The sequence below is a fragment of the Vicia villosa genome, unplaced genomic scaffold (assembly GCF_029867415.1).
Source record: "Vicia villosa cultivar HV-30 ecotype Madison, WI unplaced genomic scaffold, Vvil1.0 ctg.001626F_1_1, whole genome shotgun sequence".
NCBI classification, from domain to species: domain Eukaryota; kingdom Viridiplantae; phylum Streptophyta; class Magnoliopsida; order Fabales; family Fabaceae; genus Vicia; species Vicia villosa.
In genome coordinates this window covers 137,980-160,812 of record NW_026705677.1, presented here as the reverse complement: position 1 = coordinate 160,812, position 22,833 = coordinate 137,980, and the positions used below count along the sequence as shown (strand labels likewise).

The window sequence follows — 22,833 nt, the reverse complement described above, 5'->3', positions numbered from 1 at the left end:
TAGTTTCTATAAAATATCTTGAAATTGCCAGTAATTTTTGAAAAATTCGAAACTGCACAATACTTTTGTTAAATGTCTTTTAAAAATTTTACAAGAGTAAAATGATAATTGTATAGGGAATGAGGGATGCCAGATCAAGCTGGCCAGCTAGGGGTACAAGAATAAAATCTCCAACTTTTACTTTTAGGAAGCCCGTAACACATGAATGAAGGATGGACCAGACTCGCCAGTTCTTTGGGCCGGCCCATGATGCTCCGTAATCCATTACTTCACCAACAAAGCTCCCACCGCATACACTCCCCAATCACCTTCCTCCGTTCCCATTCAACAAAAAAAACATCCCCACGTGTCACCACACAATTGGCCACTCCACTATAATACCGTGTGCGTCATCCACAGAAAACCACTTCCATCCAATATCTCCAAACGCCTCACATGTTGACCACAATCCACGTGACTTTGACCCATTTATTTGATCCGTTCTAACCGCTTCTTCTTTCTCTCTTTTTTTCATTTCCTTCGATTCTCTCTCTCTATACCTTACCCTTTATTATCACCCATTTCTTCATTTCCCCTTTCCCTCAAAACCAAACCCTAAAAACCAAAATGTGTTCGTTGTTGGGATCGTAATCGAGTGCGGGCGATAACAGTTTCGTGATTCGCGCGCCTCTTTATCATTTCGATTTCAATTCCAATGGCGAAAGAAACTGCTACATTGTTCTGATTCAATTTTTTTGTTTGTTTCTATCATGTCTGATTTGGTTGCTCGTACGGGTCGGCATCAGCAACGCTATGAGGACGGTTATCGTCTTGTTGCTGGGTAATGTGATTTTCCCCTTCATTCCTATCCCTTTTATTTATTAATTTGTTGTTAACTTTTTGTTTTATAGTTTCTGCAGTGAATTTATCTAATAATTATAATGATTAAAATTGTTGTGTAAAGGAGAAATTGTCGTTTTCTGGAGGAAAGGTTTGTTTGTTTGGTTTTGGTGTTTGGGAAATTACGATTTGGTCTTGTTGATGGTGATGTTTTGGTACTATTTTATTTGTTGGTTGAGGTAGATGGTTTCTTGATGTTGATGTATGTCTCTGTTATGGCTTTTTTAGGGCGCACTTATGAAAGCCAATTATCTGTTGAAGGCATTTTTTGATGTACATTAAAATTAAGGAAAAAAAATAAATTTTGATAATATGTAATATTAATATTTGTTCATGCCCTTTCATGTGTTAGGCATTTTTTGATGTACTTGTGTGTATTTATGAAATTATTTTGATGATAATATAAGTATGTGCTATGTATGGTCATCTATGAAGCACAGTGTTATTTATAAAGAATTGTTATTGGTTTTATTTAATTGTAATCTTTTTCCTTTCTTCTTTTGAACATATCAATAATTTGTGATAGGAGATGTGATTGGCTTTCTGCGCTTGTTATGTATACTAAGAAATTTTGTTGATTATGTTATCTTGACTTTTGAAATATATTCCCAATTACTACTTTGGTGACTTAGAGTTGAAATTTATGACTTGACTTTGCTTATGCATTTTGACAACACTTGGAAAGTTCAGTTGAATGTTGTGACTTGCGATCTTAAAGATTATATGTTATATTTTTCATTCTCAACCGTCCTTCCAAATAATTTTCTTGGCTTAGTTAAATGTAATTTTATTTTGGGATTTTTAATCAAATGTAATTTTAACCCTCTGGTTTTTGAGTAATCTTGACGGCTTTAAGTTCACCTCTTGTTTGTTGCGTTGCCGATTATAACTCGGATAAGCCAACTGTTTAGTATTTGACTTCAAAAGGCTGTATGCAGATGATAAATAGTAAATGACGGGAAATTGTATATTTTTATGAATTATTGATTTGATTGATTTGCAAAGTGACTCTACAAATGGAATTTGATTAGCCTTCCAATTAACCAGCTTTTATTATGATAGCATATATTTTCAGATAGGGATTGCTTGATGTTTACATTTTTTTTTTTAACATAATACTTGTTTTGGATATATAATACCCTTCAAGTTCTGTTTTGAAGATGTCAATTGGGTTGCAGGTGTGTTCCCTTTAGGTATAAAAGTTGTGAAGACGACTCTAGTTCTGAGAAGATTGTTGAAGTGCTTCTGATTAATTCGCCTAGTGGGCCAGGTCTTTTGTTTCCAAAGGTATATAACGTTTGAAGTGACACTTCTTAAACCTGTTTGGGTATTGTTATGGTTGTTATTAGTTTATGCTATACATTGATAACTATGATATTTTAATTTGCTCTGAATTTGTATTTTGCAAAGCCAACAGTTTGTTCTTTTCAGTCATTGTATTGGAAAATTTTGAAACTGACATTGACTGTTCTTCTCCCTCTTTATACTAATAATAATGGTTTTTTGGGATGAAGGGAAAATGTATATTAGCAATCCATTACCAGAATATGTTTTGTACTCTTATAAGGTAACTGGTTTTACTAACTCTATGGATTCATTTCCTATGGGATGAATCGCTCCAAAGAACTAAATGAAATTTCTCCCTTGATCCTGCTACCTGTGAGTTATTAGAAAGAGAATATCAATTGCATTAAGTTGTTTTTGTACTATAGCTCTTTTCTTGGAATTGACTGATGTTGGTGATAATGGATTGTGGGAATCCTCTCTAGAAGATGAAGTAAAATAAAAATTAGCTTTGTATCCATAAAGATGACCTAGGTTAGAGAATGAAATCTTGTAAAGATGACTATAATATACTAATTTACACATACACGGGCTACTTTACGTATGTCAACCCTCTAATGCTTGAGCCTCAATATAGTCGAACCGGACTTCAAACTCGAACTTGTTTTTTTAGGTAACAAAATAGCTTCATCATGTATTCAATGCTTTAAGCTCAAATAATTCCAGAACTGCTCATCTCATATACCCAGTGTATAAAATGTGGGGGCTTTATTAACCTATTGACCATTTTCTGTTCTGAATACATGTTAACTTAGTTCAATTTTTTTTTTGTCTTTGCTTGTCATGAGATGGAAAAATCACTGGATTCTGTTCACAATACTACCCTTGTACCGGACAATTGAATTGTTATACATATCAGGAGCCATATGAATAAATCAAATGTATTGTAAACTTTTGTTAAAAACCTATACTGAATCTATTGACCAGATACCTTTATTGAATTGCATATGATACTTTCAAAAATTATTTTGCACAATCAAGTGCAGTTTAAGTGTCCGTTTAAAATGTTTGCTGCTTTTCATTTATGCAATGTTTTGTAACTTAATCTGGTTGAGAACAGTTGTGCACTGTTTTCTGATTGTTATGATGTTTTCCCATTAAAGGGAGGTTGGGAGAATGATGAAACTGTTGAAGAGGCTGCTGTAAGAGAAGCTATAGAAGAAGCAGGAGTTCGAGGTGATCTAATGGTGAGAAATGTGAATTTAATAACTTTCGAGCTTCTGCAATAATGCTTTTGAACTTCTGTAATATCATGATGCATTTAAGAGTCTGAATGTTTTGATGATCATCTTCTCATGTTGCTGTAAATTGATCACTGTTGATATTTGCAATGGTGTTTTATCAACTTTGCTTGGATCTGAAAGTAGAAGAAGACACATTAACACTTAAAATATCTTGGAATATTATCACTTCTTAAGTTCTTTCCAGCATTTATTTCAGATGTGAGCAAAAGTCAGTGGTATTACATGTTTTTGGAATTATCTATTTGTCTTGGCATGCATTTTGATTCTTTCACTCTTTTACTGCTGTCCCTTGAAAGTTGAAACATACTCTGATTTAGTTATTTTATTGTAAAAGGGTTGATTAATATTGCTACATTTCCATACTGATCTTGTTATTTGGATGTATACTTGCAAACCAATGACTGAAACTTGTGGTTATATGGTGTCAGGATTGTCTTGGATGCTATGAGTTTAGGAGTAAGACCCACCAAGATGAGTTCAGTCCAGAAGGATTGTGTAAAGCAGCAATGTTCGCTTTGTTTGTCAAGGAGGAACTTGAGCTGTGGCCTGAGCAAGATACCAGAAATAGGAGTTGGTTGGCTGTATCCGATGCACTTGGAAGCCTTCGACATGCGTGGATGAGGGACGCTCTGGAACGCTTCTGCAAATGGCACGAGGAAAAGTTTGTGGTTTGAACGAAAGGATTTACCTGATATTAGACTGATTGCTGACAATTTATTTTTAGGGGATTGATATTTGATAAAAATACATTTGTTGGGGTAGTTACTTTAGGAAGTACTATAAGTTTGATCAGAATTGCTTAGTTATTGTTTCAGGTCTGCGGAATGATCTCTGATTCTTTAGATTCAGAGTAATTCATGACATTCAATATTGATGACATTATTGTTCTTTTAGTTTGTATCTGTGTGTACACCTATAATGTTTGATTTACTAGATATTGATGTTGATTATGATTGACTCATACAAAGCCAGAGGTAATAAAGGCATATTTCTTCATCGTGACTGCTCCATGCATGAAAATTGAAATGAAATGAAGTAACTCAATGCTACTTTTTTTCTTCTAACAAAAAGGCGCTACAGATATAAGCAAATAGTGTACTTGGATTATTTATATATACAGGAGTGCTAATATTGAACTGGTTAGAAAACATTGGTACAAACATGTAGGTTAATACAAAGGCGCTATGTAAGTTTTGAAGGGAGGGGGAGACTTTTGTTAAAAGGTAGAAAGAGAATTAGGTGTTACCATTTTTATTTTAACACATCTGAACCGTTAGATTATTTTAGAAGATCTAATGATATATTATTAGTAGTATACTGGTGAGGACTTAATTGCTCCCTCATTTTATAATTCACCTTTTTTTCCACCTTATAGGATGAGATAAGAAATTCCCCAAAATTATTTGAACACAAACACTCTAAATTACTCATTCCAAAAAAGTTCTAATAGCCTTACTAGTTACACCTTCAAATTGGTACACTCTAAATCACTCATTCCAAAAAAGTTCAAATTGCCCTACTAGTTATACCTTCAAATTGGTCTAGGTGTCTCGATATCATTTTGAAATGTTGTGTTAGTGTCAAACCAACACGCCTCGATATCATTTTAAAATGTTATGTTAGTTTCCAACCAACAACATATCTCGTACCAAATCCTAGAGGTTTTGCAATGTGGTTACTCGAGAGTTATCCTGGAGGATGCTCCAGTTAAGTTGGTTCATAGTCGTCAAGAGTTTAAGAATTACCAAGAAGGCACCATCGTCCCCATCGTAACAACAACTCATCCACATGACTGAGATTGTGGAGACGATATTCGTACACCACCCAAAGGTTGTCATTCAAGAGACCTCCTTGTTTACATGAATCGATAAGAGAAAACCCAAACATCACCCATAAAGCCATCCAAGGATTGATACTTTGGTAAAATTGTTGGGAGAGGATTCCTACTCCGGAGACGAGAATAAAAAACCAAGAGTCTATGAGAGACTCTTTGCTTGCTAGACAAACTATGCAATCTAGTATATGCAAAACAAGTTGAAAGTTCATCGATCTTGGACTATGGGAAACAAAAACTACTAGAGGGAAAGAAGACTTTGATGAGGAATAATTGAAAAAACTTCAATGAATTTATTGTAATACTAATTAAGTCATTAATAATTATTTACATGTACATGTTCATCAAATTTTAACAAGCATAAAGGAAATAGTCAAACGAGCATGTAAGGACGAGCAACAAACACTTGAAGAATTGTGTGATTCTTCCTCAACTGGTACTCCTAATTTCTTGAATACTCTTAAGATGGGAGAATAAATAATATTTGTTTTGTTCGGGGAGGTAATAAATAATATTTGTTTTGTTCGGGGAGGTATAAATAGATGCCCTGGTTCAGTTTGGAAACCATAAATAGATGTAGTTGAATAACTAATGATCTTGTACAGTGGCCCAAATCTCCTTTAAAGTGGCGCGGGATGAACCTGCATTGTTAGCACTCCAACGTCCAAGTTAGTTCAAGATTCAAGATGAATATAGTGAAAAGTATAAATCAGATATTATACCTTTCTCTTAGCATGCGAACTGATTTTATACTTTAGGTCAAATGGAATGAATTTGAGATGAATTGGGCCTCACTCATTTGGATCTTTGGCCGATCCAGAATAATATGCTTGTGTATGGATGAGATAGACCATATATAGCATATATACAAGGTGATGGCCAATTAGAGTTTCTATCATTCCAAAATGGACCATCGTGAAATCCCCTCATATTTAATTCCATACCAAATTAACTTCTAATTAAAAATTTAACTAGCCTTTTGACTTTATTTTTTATCACTTAATAGATTAAATCACTTAATTTGATAAAATAGTTAATTAAACTAAAATGAATATATACTTACATAATAATTATTAAAATATTAAAACAATAATTTAGTATATAAAAAATATTGCCACAATCTCCCACTTGGACAATATATTTTAATTGTTATATCATAGTTCTTTAGGCGTGCATCCGAATTCATTTATTCTTAGATTTCAACTTTACAATCTGGTCAACCTCATACATCAATAATGGGACCACCGCAGGTGTCGTCATTGACGTATAACATGACGGAACCTCGACGATCACCAGATCAATGCACTCGATGACATAGATCGATATTGATGAGTGACATAGAAATTTCACGCAAGGTGATCTGTAAATCATGCATATTTTCAATTGATCATATTGAAGTCTTTATTGAGATCAAATTGAAGTTTCTCAAGTGCAATTCAAAATTTCAATATTTGCACAAAACAAAAAAACTTGATATTGTTATAAAATAGTACCTCATAAGTTTTTATTTATGCAGAAAATAAAACATAACATAAAATTTGTACCAAAACAAAACAAAAGTATAAAACGTAGAAAAATAAGAAAAATACTCACTAATATAAGGAAATCTAAAAATCAAGACCCAAATGAGCAACATGCCCATGAAAATTCTTAGGTGTGACACTAGTTGTGTTAAAATATATTTAAAATATTGATTGATTTTTAAATAAAATAAATATACAAAGTGACAAGGCATTGAATGTCATTGAGATACATCTCCGAAATTAAATTATTTTTAAATTTTGTTTTGCAATGATGTGACACTAATTTTGTGTTGTTGAGTTATGCAAAAGATGCATATGAAAATACCTCTATGAAAATTGATGAACATTTTCAAATTTCTATAAGGTTTTTTTTCCACCTCATAGAATGAGATAATAAATTCCCCAAAATTATTTGAACACAAACACTCTGAATCACACTCATTCCAAAAAAGTTTAAATTGCCCTTCTACTTAGACCTTCAAATTAGTCTAAGTGCGTCTCGATATCATTTTGAAATGTTGTGTTAGTGTCAAACCAACCCTCCTCGGTATCATTTTAAAATGTTATGTTAGTTTCCAACCAACAACATATCTCGTACCAAATTCTAGAGGTTTTGCAATGCGGTTACTCGAGAGTTATCCTGGAGGATGATCCTGTTAAGTCGGTTTATAATCGTCGAGTTCAAGAATTACAAAGAAGACACCATCGTCCCCATCATAACAACAACTCTCACCCCATATGAGCAACATGCCTATGAAAATTCTTAGGTGTCGAACCTTTGGTTATTGGATCACCTAACATTAAGTCTGTCCCTATATGTTCTATTAATATTTATTTCTACCGAACTCTTTCTTTCAAAACAAGATACTTAATATTAATAAAATTTGACTTTGTAGGAATCTTATTGTAGGAGTAGAACACAACTGCAATATTGTCACAATAAGGGTGCATTTGATTTGTAAAATAAGAAGGACCGAACAAAACAATACTAAACAATTAGTACAAGATAACTTTTTGTGTAGTACTATGTTTGATTTTAATGCACTAGACAATATTTTTTCCAATTTTACTTGATATGTCTATGCACTAGACAAAATAATATAATTTTTACTATAATACTATTTATTGATGTATAAAATATTATTATTTATGAATCAAAATATTAAATAGTAAGGAGAAAAAAATATGAAGTGATAACTTTTTTTACTCGACTCTATTTAATATGTTTATGCAGCAGACAAAATAATATAAGTTTTACTGTACTATTTTTTTTGAATCAATGTATACTTTGATTAATTCAAAAACAAGCTATACAAGGCAAACGCCCGGATCCTGCCCAAAACAATCAATCAATAAACAAAAACCATATGGCTAATTAATCATTAATTTCGTTAGGTAATCTCTAGTCTTCCTGTTATGCCAACCCCTATACACTATCATATCTATGATAATATCTTCAACATTCCTATTATGTATATGATTTCCATTTTTTTTGTTATTTCTATACCTCCACACTTCATAAATGCATTATGTGGCAGCCAGCTTTAGTATAGCAACTTGTCTATTTTTACCTTTGCTCATCTTCACAATCCATATCAGCTCTTGTTCCCATTCAAGTGGCTCGTGTTTAACCTGTATCCAATTTAAAACTCTTTCCTAGATAGTTTTCACTTCTTTACATTCAAACAAAAGGTGACTTTGGCTCTCCTCTGCACTACAGAAACTACAACTGGTGTTATAAATCATACCCCACTTGTGGAGTCTAATTTTCGTGGCCAATCTTTTGTGGCAGGCCATCCACAATTGAAAAGTAGTCTAGTTTTACTATACTATTTTTTATTGATATATAAAATATTGATATTTATGAATCAAATTATTAAAAATTGAAAAGAGAAGAAAAATGATAAATAAATTTTTTTATTTTCTACTTTGTTTGATATGTTGATGAGTCGAATAAAAAGAATATAATTTTTATTGTAATATTCTTTATTAATATATAAAATATTAATATTATATTTATAATTAAAAATATTAAATAATGAGAAAGAGAGAGTAAAAAAAATTGTATTTTGAATTTTTTTTGTTGATAATTTGTGCTTGGAACAAAAAGTTGTTCTATCGTTTAGTGGATGATAAGAATTCATGGTTTTGTCTAGTCCTTTACCATATGTTTTATCCAATACCATGATTACTTTCTGTATCAAACAAAGTACAAAAAAGTTGTCATGTCCAGTACCTCATTTTTATCAAATCAAATGCACCCTAAATCTTCAATGGCCTTTTGATGCTCCCAATGATGTGTAGGTATGTGATAAAGTTTTTAATAAATATTGAGTTTAGGAGAGGGGGAGGGGGGAGGATCTACTTACTCAAGCTGGTTCTTAATTCTATCCTGATTTTCTTCTTATCTTTTTAAGATTTTTTTTTATGGTTTAGAAGAAGATAATTAGGATTTAAAGAAGATTTTTTGGGGTGGAGTGAAAGGAAATTCTAAGATTCTTTAGGTCAAAATGGTCTAATTTTTACAAACATAAAGGGAGATTAGGTTTGTGAGTTTAGAATTTTTGCTTGCTTAACTTGACTATGTTAGATAAATGACAGTGGAAATGAATCTCATGTCTCAATGGTGTCACATCCTATAGGTTAAATATAGGTTATAACCATATAACCATGCATACCTAGCCTTAGAAAAAACATTCCACCCATAAAAAAGGGGTTACTTTTCCCACCCTTAGAGAGTGCTCTCACATCACAGTGAAAATAACAAATGTTCTTAATATTTAGAGATGCATCTCGGAACGCACATTCTATACACACGTTTTAACATTTTAGTGAGCTATCCCTATTTTGCTCAAAAAATTTGTCTGAAAATGCATCTCTGGAGATAAATACAAGAATAGAAAAAAATTAGATGACATACCTTTACTACAAAATAGGGATGACGACGGGTAGGGTCGGGTGCGGGTTTCACGCTATCCAAACACTCACCCGAAATCGAACCCAAACCCAAACCCAAAGGCTATTCGAGTGGCAAAATAACACCCACGCCCAAAGACTATTCGAGTGGAAAAATAACACCCACGCCCACACTCGCTGGGTTCGGATTTTTTCACCCGAACCCGCAGCAAAACACATAAAATACAACATCAACATTGAAAATTTCCATCAATTTTCTTACAACTTTCCAACAACAACGTTATAATTTTCCATCAATTTTACTACAACTTTCCAACATCAACATTACAATTTTCCATCAACATTTAAATTTAAATTAAACTCTAAAACTTTCCATAAAATTTGTTACACTTATATATATTTAGGGGCACTTATGTAATTTCAGTGTGGTTTCGGGTGCGGGTTTCACACTATCCAAACCCGCACCCGAAATATCAGGTGACACCCGAATCTGAATCAAGTCAACTCGGATTTTCACCCAGGATTACAACATTTTAAGAGAGTGCATCTCCGAATACATTAAATTATTTTTAAATTTTTAGAGGAGTGTGATGTACCTAAGAGTGAAATGAGAATGTTTTTTTTTAAAAAAAAATTACATCTACTATACAAACCATTACAAAGAGATTTACCAATCTGACTAATATGTCGTTTGCTAAAAAACTCTTTACACATAAAAAAAGACAATTCCATAACTAACAAAATAACATACTACTTTTTCAACTTTTCAATAACCAAGCGCCAATTGTTGGTCTCTCATTGGTCCAACTTTTTAACTTTTCAATAACCAACTTTTTCTCCCCAACACACTTCTTCTCTCTCTCTCTCTTACTTAAAATTTCAAATTTCTTTCACATTTCGTTTTCCCACACTTTCTTACTTTCATTTTAATCATACAAACTATTACAAAGAGATTGACCAATTTGACTAATATGCCCTTTGCTAAAAAACTCTATACAAACCATTACAAAGAGATTAACTAATCTGACTAATATGCCATTTGCTAAAAAGCTCTTTACACATAAAAAGGGCAATTCCGTAACTAACAAAATAACATACCACTTTTTCAATAACCAAACGCCAATTGTTGGTCTCTTATTGGTCCAACTTTTTAACTTTTCAATAACCAACTTTTTCTCCCCAACACACTTCTTCGCTGTCTTAAAATTTTTTCACATTTCATTTTCCCACATTTTCTTACTTTCATTTTAATTATTTTCTATTTAATCACAAAAAATATTAATAATATATTTTTTTAATTTTGATAAAATTAAATATTTATTTATCTCATGGGTCACTATCAATACAATATTTAATTTATTTTAATCGATCATCACACACTTTCTCTATCTTAATTAAAATTTCAAATTTCTCTCAAATTTTCTTCCCACACTTTCTTACTTTTATTTTAATTTTTTTCTCTATTTATTAATCATCTCTAAAAAATAATTTATTTTTTAATTTTAATAAAATTCAAAATATTGTAATCTCTCGGGTCACTATTAACACAATACTTATTTTATTTTAATCAATCATTGTTTTTATTAGAGAGATAATATCCTTATTTTTAATTTTTTTCTTTCTTCATTCACGATTTTTTTAATGATTATTTAATACAATTAAATTCATATGATTATTGTTCATTTTACATTTGTATTTAAATATATTTTATATTGCATCAAATAAATTTTTTATATATGGGTCATTATCAACAAAGAATCTATTTTGTTTTAATCAACAATTACTATAAATTGAGAGAGAATTTTCATTTTTAAATGTTAAAATTTCTTTTTTTTACCTTCATCTTACAGATTCTTTTTTATATAATTATTTAATATAGTTAAATTTATATGATATTTTTCATTTATAATTAAATTGTTTATTTTAGATTTATACGTATCTAATTAAATTTCATAAAATAATAAATAAATTTACCCGTCGGAAGCACGGGTATCTTACTAGTTCTTTCTAAATAATCTGATCACAAGCCAATCAGACAACAATAAGTCTTTTACGTCACATCATACTTTGTAAGTTCAAGAGTGTGCCTAAGAGGGGGGTGAATTAGGTACTTTAAAATTTTATCCGGTTTGGAAATGTGTTACTTTCTTTTCTGGTTATGATGATGTTATGAATAATGTAAAGTGCAGAAAAATAAATGACACGGCGATATATACTGGTTCCCCTCACAGTCCGAGAATACTCCAGTCCCATTTCAACATGAAAGAGATTTTTACTAATGTAAACACCTTACAATAGCCTATGCAATCCACAAGAACAATCCTCTTGTGATTGACTAACAAATGATCAAGAGAACAATCCTCTCCTTGATCAATCCAAATGATTAAGAGAACAATCCTCTCCTTAATCAAATAACCCTTGCATCCAACAATCCTGGATAGCAAGTCAATACAATCCTATTTTCAACAATCCTGAAAAATAAGATATAATTCTAAGTATAATTTGAGTAGTAATGTTGATGAACATATATCAATCACTAGGATTGATCTTCTCTTTCAAGCAAGACAATGTACAATGATATAATAGTGCTCAAGTGTTTATGTATGAATGAGAAACTTTTCTAACAATGTGTAGAAAAAGTTTCAATGAAAGTTCAAGTATGAAACACTTGTATGAAAATATATGACAAAAAGGTGGTAAATTGTAATGAAAGAGGTGAGGCAATGAAATATGATATGCATGGTATTTTTAGATGACTATATGCCTCATAGAATGGTTGCATTTTAATAGAACAATGCAATGGTTGAAAGTTTGAAAGATAAATTCGTTTGGGACAAATTTAAAATGAAACAAGGCACTGGTTCAGTACGTAACGGGTTACGAGAATGGTCGTAACCGGTTACTCTGTACCGTTGCAGCTAAAAATTTGAAAAACACGTTTTTGTAACCGGTTACGTAACGGGTTACGCTGTTTCTGTAACCGGTTACGTAACAGGTTACGTTGAGAGAAAAAAAACACTTCCAAGGGCTGGCTGCGTGACCGTATCCCGTTACGCCTAAAACCGTAACGGGTTATGCTGGAAAAAAAAAGGTTTACTTTAATTTTAAAGCTTCCAATAGGCCAAATTTTTTAGGGGTAAGACTCAATGAACGCATGCAATAAAAAATGAGTTTTGAGCACTATATTATCAAGATAAAAACATGTTTATACCTATAATGCTTAAGCTCCAAATGTCTTCAAATATTGTTTTAAAAAACTTGATGCTTTATCCATTCTTTTTGCTATGAGCCTTTGATAATCAATTTGTCTTCATCAAAACTAAATGAATGGAGAGGCTTGATTTCACATTCTCTCCCTTTTTGATGATGACAAACCATTGAAAGCTTGATGATCTATGCTCCCCTTAACAATGATAACTCCCCCTTGATCAATGCTCCCCCTTGATCCATGATTGGGAGTTTTTGACATTTTAAGCTTGGTGCAAAATGTTAGAGAAATACATACACAATACATAGATTCTTCTCCCCCTTTGTCATTAGCAAAAAGGATGGAAAAAGTCTTGAAATATAAAATTTATTAAAGTAAAAATAATTTTTACCTATGAGTTTTAACTCATGAGTGACTTCATCAAAGCATTCATCTTTGTTGAATATGATTTAGAAGCCTTTGTCACAAAGTTGACTTATACTTAGACGATTATGCTTCAGTCTTTCAACATAAAGTACATATTCAATGGATGTGAAAGTTAGTGCTCCAACTTTTCCAATGCCAAGAGTTATTCCTTTAAGGTATTTCCCATATGTGAAATCACACTTGGACTTTAGAATTAGATTTGAAAGTTAGTTTAAATCTTCCATCAAATGCTTAGAACCACCTCTTGCCAAAAACACCATAGATTTTAGGTGGTCCCCAAGCAAACCTACAAAACAAAATTAAGTTTGATTTGGTACCCAATATGCTTTGGGTCCATCATAGTTAGTTCCTTTCTTAACCCACACATAATGACCACTTGTCACACTAAAGTTTCTAACGTAGCAAGCATTAGGTGTATGACCACTTATACCACAATAAAAACATGTAGGAACAAAATTACTTCTATATCTAGGAACATAAGGTTTCTTTTTAGGAAATATTTTCTCAGGATGGTGATGAAACACTTTAGGCTTGTTAACTTTTTCTTGGGAAGTTTGGTCACTAGCCTTAACAAAATTGGTTTTGTTAGTACTTGGTTTTGAGAACTTTGAATAATCTAGCCCACTTTTATCAATGGAATATCTTTGTTGCCTAAGGACACCCTCTAAACCAATTTTTCCTTTTTCATATCTTTCAAAGACTCTCTTTAATTGGACAATTTGAAAGGAAAGTGATTCAAAATTATTCCATGTAGACTTTTGTTTTTCTTTATCAACATATTGTTTCTTTTCAACTTCGAAATCTTTTTGCATAGTATCAATTTTCTCTTCAAGAGACTTGATTTGTTTCTCTTGTGTTGATACGGTTCTATATAACATTTTACATTCATTCAAGAGTTCATTTATGGAACCTTGTACATCATTATCATAAATGGAAAATTCATTACTAACCTCATCGTTTTCATCATCGGAATGGTGCGAAGCCATGAATTCTAGATTTGCATATTCTTTGCTTTTGGAATCAGAAGATGAACTTACTTCATTGTCATCCCATGATAAACATGCTTTATTTGGCCTTTTGTCCTTTCTCTTGAAGTATTTATTCTTCATTTCAAGTGTAGGGAATTCACTTTTGACATGTCCTTTTTCTCCACATTCAAAGCATTTAACCTTCCTTGTTGGTGCTTCCCCTTTAATGATCTCCTTTTTCCTTTCTTTTCTTAGAAAATTTTCAAACTTTTTGATAAACTCATTATCTTCTTCACTAGTGGATTCATCCTCTTGATTGCTATCATGATGTTTGACTTTTGTTTTTAAGACAATGTCTTTTGAATCTTTTACTTGAATTTCATGCTTCTCCAATCTTCCAAGTTCCGTTTCATATTCTTGAAGTTTATCGAACAATGTTGCTGAAGTCATTCTAGATAGATTCTTATTCTCAGATATTACCGTTACTTTCGGTTGCCATTCTCTGGTTAAAGATCTAAGCACCTTTAGATTTTGTTCCTCAGTAGAGACTTTCTTTCCAAGAGCACATAAATGATTTATTAAGTGAACGAATCCTTTTTGTAAATCAAGGATGGATTCTCCGGGCTGCATTCTAAATAATTCATATTCTTGACTTAAAGTATTTAATCGAGATCTCTTAACTTCAACGGTTCCTTCATGAGTTTCTACTAACGTATCCCATATTTGCTTAGCCGTTGTACATGCCGAAACACGAAAAAATTCGTCCATGCTAAGTGCTCCTTGAAGAAGATTGATAGCCCTTTTGTCAGCAAGAACTATTCTCTTATCGTCGTTATTCCATGAGACTTTAGGTTTATCTGATGCAACGCCATCGACAACAATTGTAGGAACAAAAGGACCTTCTATGACAGCCTCCCATACTTCTCCTTGTGCTTCTAAGTGAGCCTTCATACGAATTTTCCAAAAGTCGAAGTATTGTGCACAGAACAATGGAGGTTTGTTGTTGCTACCACCGTCTCTAAAAACCGGATCTTGATTTGCGGAAGCCATCGGTATCTTTTAGGAACATGTTACCTATAACCTGCTCTGATGCCAATTGTAAGTTCAAGAGTGCGCCTAAGAGGGGGGTAAATTAGGTACTTTAAAATTTTATCCGGTTTGGAAATGTGTTACTTTCTTTTCTGGTTATGATGATGTTATGAATAATGTAAAGTGCAGAAAAATAAATGACACGGTGATATATACTGGTTCCCCTCACAGTCCGAGAGTACTCCAGTCCCCTTTCAACATGAAAGATATTTTTACTAATATAAGCACCTTACAATAGCCTATGCAATCCACAAGAACAATCCTCTTGTGATTGGCTAACAAATGATCAAGAGAACAATCCTCTCCTTGATCAATCCAAATGATTAAGAGAACAATCCTCTCCTTAATCAAATAACCCTTGCATCCAACAATCCTGGATAGCAAGTCAATACAATCCTATTTTCAACAATCCTGAAAAAATAAGATATAATTCTAAGTGTAATTTGAGTAGTAATGTTGATGAACATATATCAATCACTAGGATTGATCTTCTCTTTCAAGTAAGACAATGTACAATGATATAATAGTGCTCAAGTGTTTATGTATGAATGAGAAACTTTTCTAACAATGTGCAGAAAAAGTTTCAATGAAAGTTCAAGTATGAAACACTTGTATGAAAATATATGACAAAAAGGTGGTAAATTGTAATGAAAGAGGTGAGGCAATGAAATATGATATGCATGGTATTTTTAGATGACTATATGCCTCATAGAATGGTTGCATTTTAATAGAACAATGCAATGGTTGAAAGTTTGAAAGATAAATTCGTTTGGGACAAATTTAAAATGAAACAAGGCACTGGTTCAGTACGTAACGGGTTACGAGAATGGTCGTAACCGGTTACTCTGTACCGTTGCAGCTAAAAATTTGAAAAACACATTTTTGTAACCGGTTACGTAACGGGTTATGCTGAGAGAAAAAAACACTTCCAGGGGCTGGCTGCGTGACCCTATCCGGTTACGCCTAAAACCGTAACGGTTTACGCTGGAAAAAAAGGTTTACTTTAATTTTAAAGCTTCCAATAGGCCAAATTTTTTAGGGGTAAGACTCAATGAACGCATGCAATAAAAAATGAGTTTTGAGCACTATATTATCAAGATAAAAACATGTTTATACCTATAATGCTTAAGCTCCAAATGTCTTCAAATATTGCTTTAAAAAACTTGATGCTTTATCCATTCTTTTTGCTATAAGCCTTTGATAATCAATTTGTCTTCATCAAAACTAAATGAATGGAGAGGCTTGATTTCACATACTTCTCATAATAAACGCCACATAAATATTGTATACGAGACAATGCAATAGTGATAAGAGAAATAATATTTTTATACTAATTTGTAACACTTACACCGTATTTTATACGGTTTTATTTTTTTCTATGATGTTTAATAATAATTTTTTATTTTTTCTGACACAACTAAAGCATGTCTAGGGTGTATTTTAGACGGTGTAGAGATACAGTGTTGGAACTTCAGTGTCAAAATAGCAGCCCTATAGTGATAATGCATTGCTCATGCTCAACTAGAAATTTATACACTACAAAAAATGGAAATCAATAAATAAATATCAAAACATCTATATTTAAATTTATTCTTCAATTTATGTCTATTTAAAATTAATTAAATCAAAATTAGTTTGTATAATTTCAAAATGAAGCACACCCTATTGCCGTTTTGTGACATAAATAACAAATAAATAGTTAAATGGATTCGTCACTTATTATTTAAAAGTTCATCTCTTTAAAGTTTAGATGTTGCAAGCTTGATGAGATCCTTGCGAAGAATTTTGCCAGATGGATTTTTGGGTATGGAAGATATGAATGCCACTTTTCGAATTTTTTTATATGGAGCCACCTGCATATATCCCACAATGTGTTAACGTTTTGATAGGAGCATAATAACATTAGTTAAAAATATTCCATTAATATAATATTTTTAATGTAAATTTGTTATGGGTTATTTATAATTTTTTTTGACAAGATTAAAAAATTGTATTTCAATTAAAAATATTCATTTTACTTAAAAATTCTAGTCAAATAGCATTAATTCATTATCATATAAAAAAGAAAGAATATTTTATTATTTCTTTTGCTTAAAAAAGAAGAAAAAAAATTATTATTCCAAACAAACCTGTCCTGCAACAAATTCCATAATTTGGCTGCCTGATATGTTACTTCCATCCTTCCTGACCACATATGCCATTGGATATTGTCCAGCCTCCTCAGGATACCTGGTATATACATACAAACAACATATTCAAATGATTTAATTATGAATTAAGAGATTTTTTTTTTGAAGAATTAGCGGCAGTTTCTCCGATTTAAAGAAAAAGAAAGAGAAAAGCCTCTTACGGTATAACAGCAGCATCTAAAATTGCAGGATGAGTTAGCAACAAAGCCTCTAATTCTGCTGGAGGGACCTATAACATTAAAAAAATACATAAGATTTCATTTTGCTACAAAGAAGTAACTAACTAAAAACAAATAAGAACCTGATATCCTTTGTATTTAATTAGCTCTTTCAACCGATCAACCACAAATAAGTATCCATCGCTATCAAAATAGCAAACATCTCCAGTTTTTAACCAACCATCTGAAGTAAGTGTTGATTTAGTTGCCTCTTCATTATTGAAATAACCTGCCATTACCATATCTTCCATGTAAGTTAAAAACAACAAGTTTTCAAAAAATATCTCTTGTCGCCACAAAACTATATCAGAAAATGCTAATATTATACAATTATTCATAGTTTTTGTGAGTAAAGAATAAATTATAGTTAATTCACACTGTAACTACCCAATCACATCGTAACACAATTAGACTTCAACGTGACCACAAGGTGACCGGTGACGGCAACCAATATTTCAAACCTAACAATCATGATTAGCATCAAATTTCGTTGTAAGTTACTAACCTTTCATGATGGTGGGACCTCGGAGCCAAAGCTCTCCAGTTCGGTTAACCGGAAGTGGTTCACCAGTTTCAGTATCTACGATCATAGCCTCAGTAGAACAAGACAATAGCCCCGCCGTTCCATACTTCCGACTCTCTTCCAAACAGTCAGTCGAACTCCCAACTCCGGCCGATTCTGTCAGACCATAACCCTGACGAATGACAACCTTAGGGTACTTATCAATAAACCCTTCCGTAACTTCCTTACTCAAAGGAGCCCCGCCACATAGCACCGAATGAAGAGAACTCACATCGTACTTTCTCTTAATCGCGTCTGCATTGTTGAGCATAACAACCAGTATCGGCGGCACAAGCGGTAGAACACCAACTCTGAATTTCTCAATAGATGAAAGCATGTCGTGCATTTCGAATTTGGAGAGAATAACAATGGTTGAACCTAGAGCTAGAAGCCCCGTAGCGAAAACCGCTAGACCGTATATGTGAAACATGGGAACGGTGCAAATGAATGTTTCTTCTTGTTTGCTAAACCTAGTTAACACATTTTGAACCATCGCTATGAGATTCTTATGCGAAGATACTACTCCTTTGCTTGGTCCGGTAGTTCCGGATGAGTAGAGTAGAGTAGCTGTGTCATCCTGGTTGACTCGCTCCCTCGCACTTCTCAACTCAGGTTCTTCTTTCATCATTTCCTCTAGTGTGATTGAATTTGATGATGATGATGATGAAAAGTTTGCATCAACATCCATGAGAATAATTGGAAGAGTTGGTGAAGCTGCGGTAACTTTCGAAAGCAAGAGGGGGATTGTGAAGGCGAGAACAGGTTTGGAATCTGCGATCTGCTTTGCGATTTCCGGTGTTGTGTTGAGGGGGTTGGTGGTGGTAATGATGGCTCCGAGGGACATGACGGAGAGACACACCACAGGGAAGTAGATGGAGTTGGGAGAGAGAAGGAGAATAACGTCTCCTTTTTTGATTCCCATGTTGGAGAGAGAGGAGGTGACAGCTTCAACAGATCTCCAGAGTTCTGTGTAGGTGAAGTGGCGGCCGGTGGAGGCGTCGATGAAGGCGGTGTGGCCGTGATGTGCATGGGAGGAGATGAAAGTGGTGGCGTCTAAGGAGAGGTTTGGAGGGAGTGAGATGGGTTGTCTCTTGCTGTAGAAGATTGAATTAGAGCTACAAAAACCACTTTTTGGATCGATTCTACCACCCTGCAACTCCATATGAATCTCTCTTTTCTTTCTCTATTCTCTTCTCTTGTAAATTGTTAGTATTGTTAAATGCTTGTCCTAGATGTATTATTTGTACATTGAGTTGCATATATAAATTAATTAATTTTAAGGTAAAATAGTTATTCATTCAATTCAATGTTTGACTTGAATAAATATTTTAATTCAAATAAAAACCATATATAAATCCACACAAAAATTAAAAGTCATACAAAATCGTTTTGTTATTGGTTAAAATTGTTAAGATAAGACTAAATTTTAAATTACTTTCTAGAAATCGAAATAAATGCATGTTTAAATTTTTTTTTTTTTAAATAATTTTTTTACGACTTTTTAAAATAAATTATAATAAATATTATTTTAAAGTTATTCTTTATAAATTAAAAGATAAATTTAACATCTATTAATATTAATATAAATATATATTATTGAAGATAAAAACGTAGTCAAAATTATAATATATATATATATATATATATATATATATATATATATATATATATATATATATATATATATATATATATATATATATATATATATATATATATATATATATATATATATATATATATGTGTATATGAGTTTAATTGGAATGCACTGACCGTGTAAAGAAGTTTTACACCGTCAATGAATATGAATGTTGGATTGTAAATTATATTTTATTTTTAATTTAATTATTTATTAATTCGTATTAGTGGGTGGTTATGATTCACTGACTGGGTAAAAATTTTTACACTAACAGTGCATAGTAATTAATCTATATATATATATATATATATAAATAATGAATTTTATGAAAATTATTTAATATAGTTTTAAATTTAAGAGATATTTTAAAATTTGTTATATTAAACAAAGTTATAATAAGATGATGAAATACCTTGTACTTATGAAATATAATGAAGATGATGATCCAACTTTTTAGAGTTTTTCCATACTGAATCTGTGAATTATATGATACTTTTCAACCCTAGAGGCATCTTTATAGACAATCTTATGGGCCACATAATGGGAGAGAAATAGTTTTCCCTAACTTCATAGTGAGTACGTGAGAGTAAGGGAAGACTGAATCTTCCATTAGAGGGACGATTTCTTCTTTTACTGTTATGACCCAACATTGAATTCTCCAAGACACCTCCTATGCCACATGTTAATGAAATCACATGGGCCATGTACATAGGTTTGGGTTGGGCGACCTAGGACCCAATCGAGCAAATCAAGAGTGTGTCTGCCCGACACTTTTGCAATTTCCTTTGGGTTGTTTTTTCTAAGGAGTTGCTTCTTTTATGGGCCAAATAAGATTATTCTAGTCCATAATCTCTCAAGCACGAAACCTAGTGAGGGGTGGAGTGCTTAATTTTTAAGTAGAATGGTCTCTATGAAGCTTGTGGTGACGAGTCTCTCGAGAAATGCGTTGCGACACAGAAAATTCCCAAATATAGAACGCTCAAAATACTACAGAGTCTCCATTGAAATTTTTTTATTCCTAAAGGAAAGGGGAAATATCGATAAAACCTTCAACGGACGACAAAATGGTCATCGTAACCAAATTAGGTTTCAAGAGTCAATTATGCAAGGGGAAGGTATAAACACCTCTCAAATATGTTCTATTATCCCCGAACCATTTAGTTAGTCTTGTGAGCGAATGTTAGAGTGATGTTTACTTGCGATCTTCTACTTATTATGCAAAAGAAATTAAAGAACAATTTATTGTGGTTTTTTTATTGTGCTCGCCAAGATTTCAAAATCATGTGTCTACATATTCTCAAGTGCAATGAGAAAAATAGAGCTTCGTAGTTTGTGGAAAAAAAATAACTATTTTTGTCTTTTTTTTTATTAAAAAAAGTGCTTGACGAGACATTGAATCTCGCTCCTATGTATCCCCAGATGCAATGGAGAACTCAATGCTACGTAGTTCTGGGTAGCGAATGTTTGTGTGTTGGTCGATTTTAGCGAAAGGTACTTAGTCGCATTTGAATGGGAAATATTACTTGCTACCCAAAACATGGAGGAGTGGACATTTACATCACATCAAGAACGAACAACATTATCTAGAATCTCACAGATGTATGTTCTTGTCACATTCGAGTGGAAAACATTACTCATTACTTACACGTGGTAGGAACGAAACGTTGTTTGCATTGTCTTTGAATGGACAAAGCGTCTCTCATTTATGAAAATGGTTTAACATCACACAAAGGCCGAAAAAGAAAGTTTGACGAGTTCAAATTGATTTTAAGGTGATGATAAGTATTCGAGCAGGAAGCTAGGTACGACTATCACCCAAACACTCGGGAAACAAATAAGATAAGTACGTCATAACCATTCCTTTTTTAACCAAATCATTTTTTGGGAAAATTGTGAGACAAATTAAGATTTGTTTATTTAACGGGTCTTGAAACGTTTTTTATTATGAAAAGATTTTGAAAAAGAAGGTTGGTGTTGACCTACAACTTATTGCATTGAATTTAAAATTGGCTCAAGTTTGAAAAAGGTTTTGAATGGCGATGCGATGATTGATTTTATTCGTGAAGTGAATGGATGTGAAAGCAGACGACTTTATTGGTTTTGGAAAACTCCCTTGATGTTGATCAAGGTTTTCAAGCTAGAAAGGCCTATGCTTGTTTTTTATTTTTAAAAATGCCTTGATGTTGATCAAGCGTTTTTATTTTGGAAAAAGGATTGATTTTAGTTATTATGTTATTGAAAAAAGGGTTGATCAACGAATTGTTTGCGCAAACCGTGATCCTAGCAATCGACTTGAAACATGAACACACATAAGTAAACTTATCATGCAATGGTGCATAGTTTGACGCAACGAAAGTAAAGTAATCGCAACAAAAATTGGCGTAATAGAAAGTAACAAAACACATCGATAACAAATTGAAAAATGTCGCCCGTATATGCAAAAAACCAACATGTTGCTAATGACAAAGGCGCTGATCGCAACCAAATCGAAATACCTACAATACATAATGCATCATATTGCATCATAACGATAAAGTAAGTTATGTGATGAAAAGTGTAACGCCCCGAAATTAAATTATTCGCTTAATTTAGACGTTTGGAGTGTTTAGTGAAAATTTCGTATTTTGGGACGATTTAGCCGGTATTAGTTCGAGATAGCGGGTCGACAATTAATCGATATGTGGTACTATTATCATTTTCCTATTAGCACTGTACCACCTATGTTTTAATAGATATAACCATTGGTATGTAACGAGTTGACAGTGTAGCAGCCTATATTTTGTTAGACATAAC

General features: G+C 32.6%; 2 protein-coding genes across 2 annotated transcripts; one reads left to right on the top strand and one right to left on the bottom strand.

Annotated features, from left to right (window-relative positions):
- The first annotated feature begins 475 nt into the window (after nucleotides 1-475).
- On the top strand, nucleotides 476-4,415 carry LOC131636078 (nudix hydrolase 16, mitochondrial-like). The gene is made up of 4 exons (XM_058906725.1): nucleotides 476-820; nucleotides 2,058-2,166; nucleotides 3,327-3,410; nucleotides 3,896-4,415. The coding sequence occupies exons 1-4, from the start codon at nucleotides 750-752 to the stop codon at nucleotides 4,139-4,141; spliced, it is 510 nt and encodes a 169-aa protein (XP_058762708.1). The 5' UTR covers nucleotides 476-749; the 3' UTR covers nucleotides 4,142-4,415.
- Nucleotides 4,416-17,097: 12,682 nt separating this feature from the next.
- Nucleotides 17,098-19,584, bottom strand: LOC131636065 (probable CoA ligase CCL5). The gene is made up of 5 exons (XM_058906712.1): nucleotides 18,344-19,584; nucleotides 17,922-18,067; nucleotides 17,782-17,849; nucleotides 17,561-17,660; nucleotides 17,098-17,284 (listed from the first exon to the last, which is right to left on the bottom strand). The coding sequence occupies exons 1-5, from the start codon at nucleotides 19,560-19,562 to the stop codon at nucleotides 17,171-17,173; spliced, it is 1,647 nt and encodes a 548-aa protein (XP_058762695.1). The 5' UTR covers nucleotides 19,563-19,584; the 3' UTR covers nucleotides 17,098-17,170.
- Nucleotides 19,585-22,833: the final 3,249 nt, after the last annotated feature.

Coding starts and splice junctions, on each gene's coding strand:
- LOC131636078 (XM_058906725.1), top strand. CDS start 750: ATGTCTGATTTGGTTGCTCGTACGGGTCGGCATCAGCAACGCTATGAG. Junction 821..2,057: donor GGTTATCGTCTTGTTGCTGG/GTAATGTGATTT, acceptor ATTGGGTTGCAG/GTGTGTTCCCTTTAGGTATA. Junction 2,167..3,326: donor CAGGTCTTTTGTTTCCAAAG/GTATATAACGTT, acceptor TTCCCATTAAAG/GGAGGTTGGGAGAATGATGA.
- LOC131636065 (XM_058906712.1), bottom strand. CDS start 19,562: ATGGAGTTGCAGGGTGGTAGAATCGATCCAAAAAGTGGTTTTTGTAGC. Junction 17,661..17,781: donor TTAGATGCTGCTGTTATACC/GTAAGAGGCTTT, acceptor TGTATATACCAG/GTATCCTGAGGAGGCTGGAC. Junction 17,285..17,560: donor TGGAATTTGTTGCAGGACAG/GTTTGTTTGGAA, acceptor GGATATATGCAG/GTGGCTCCATATAAAAAAAT.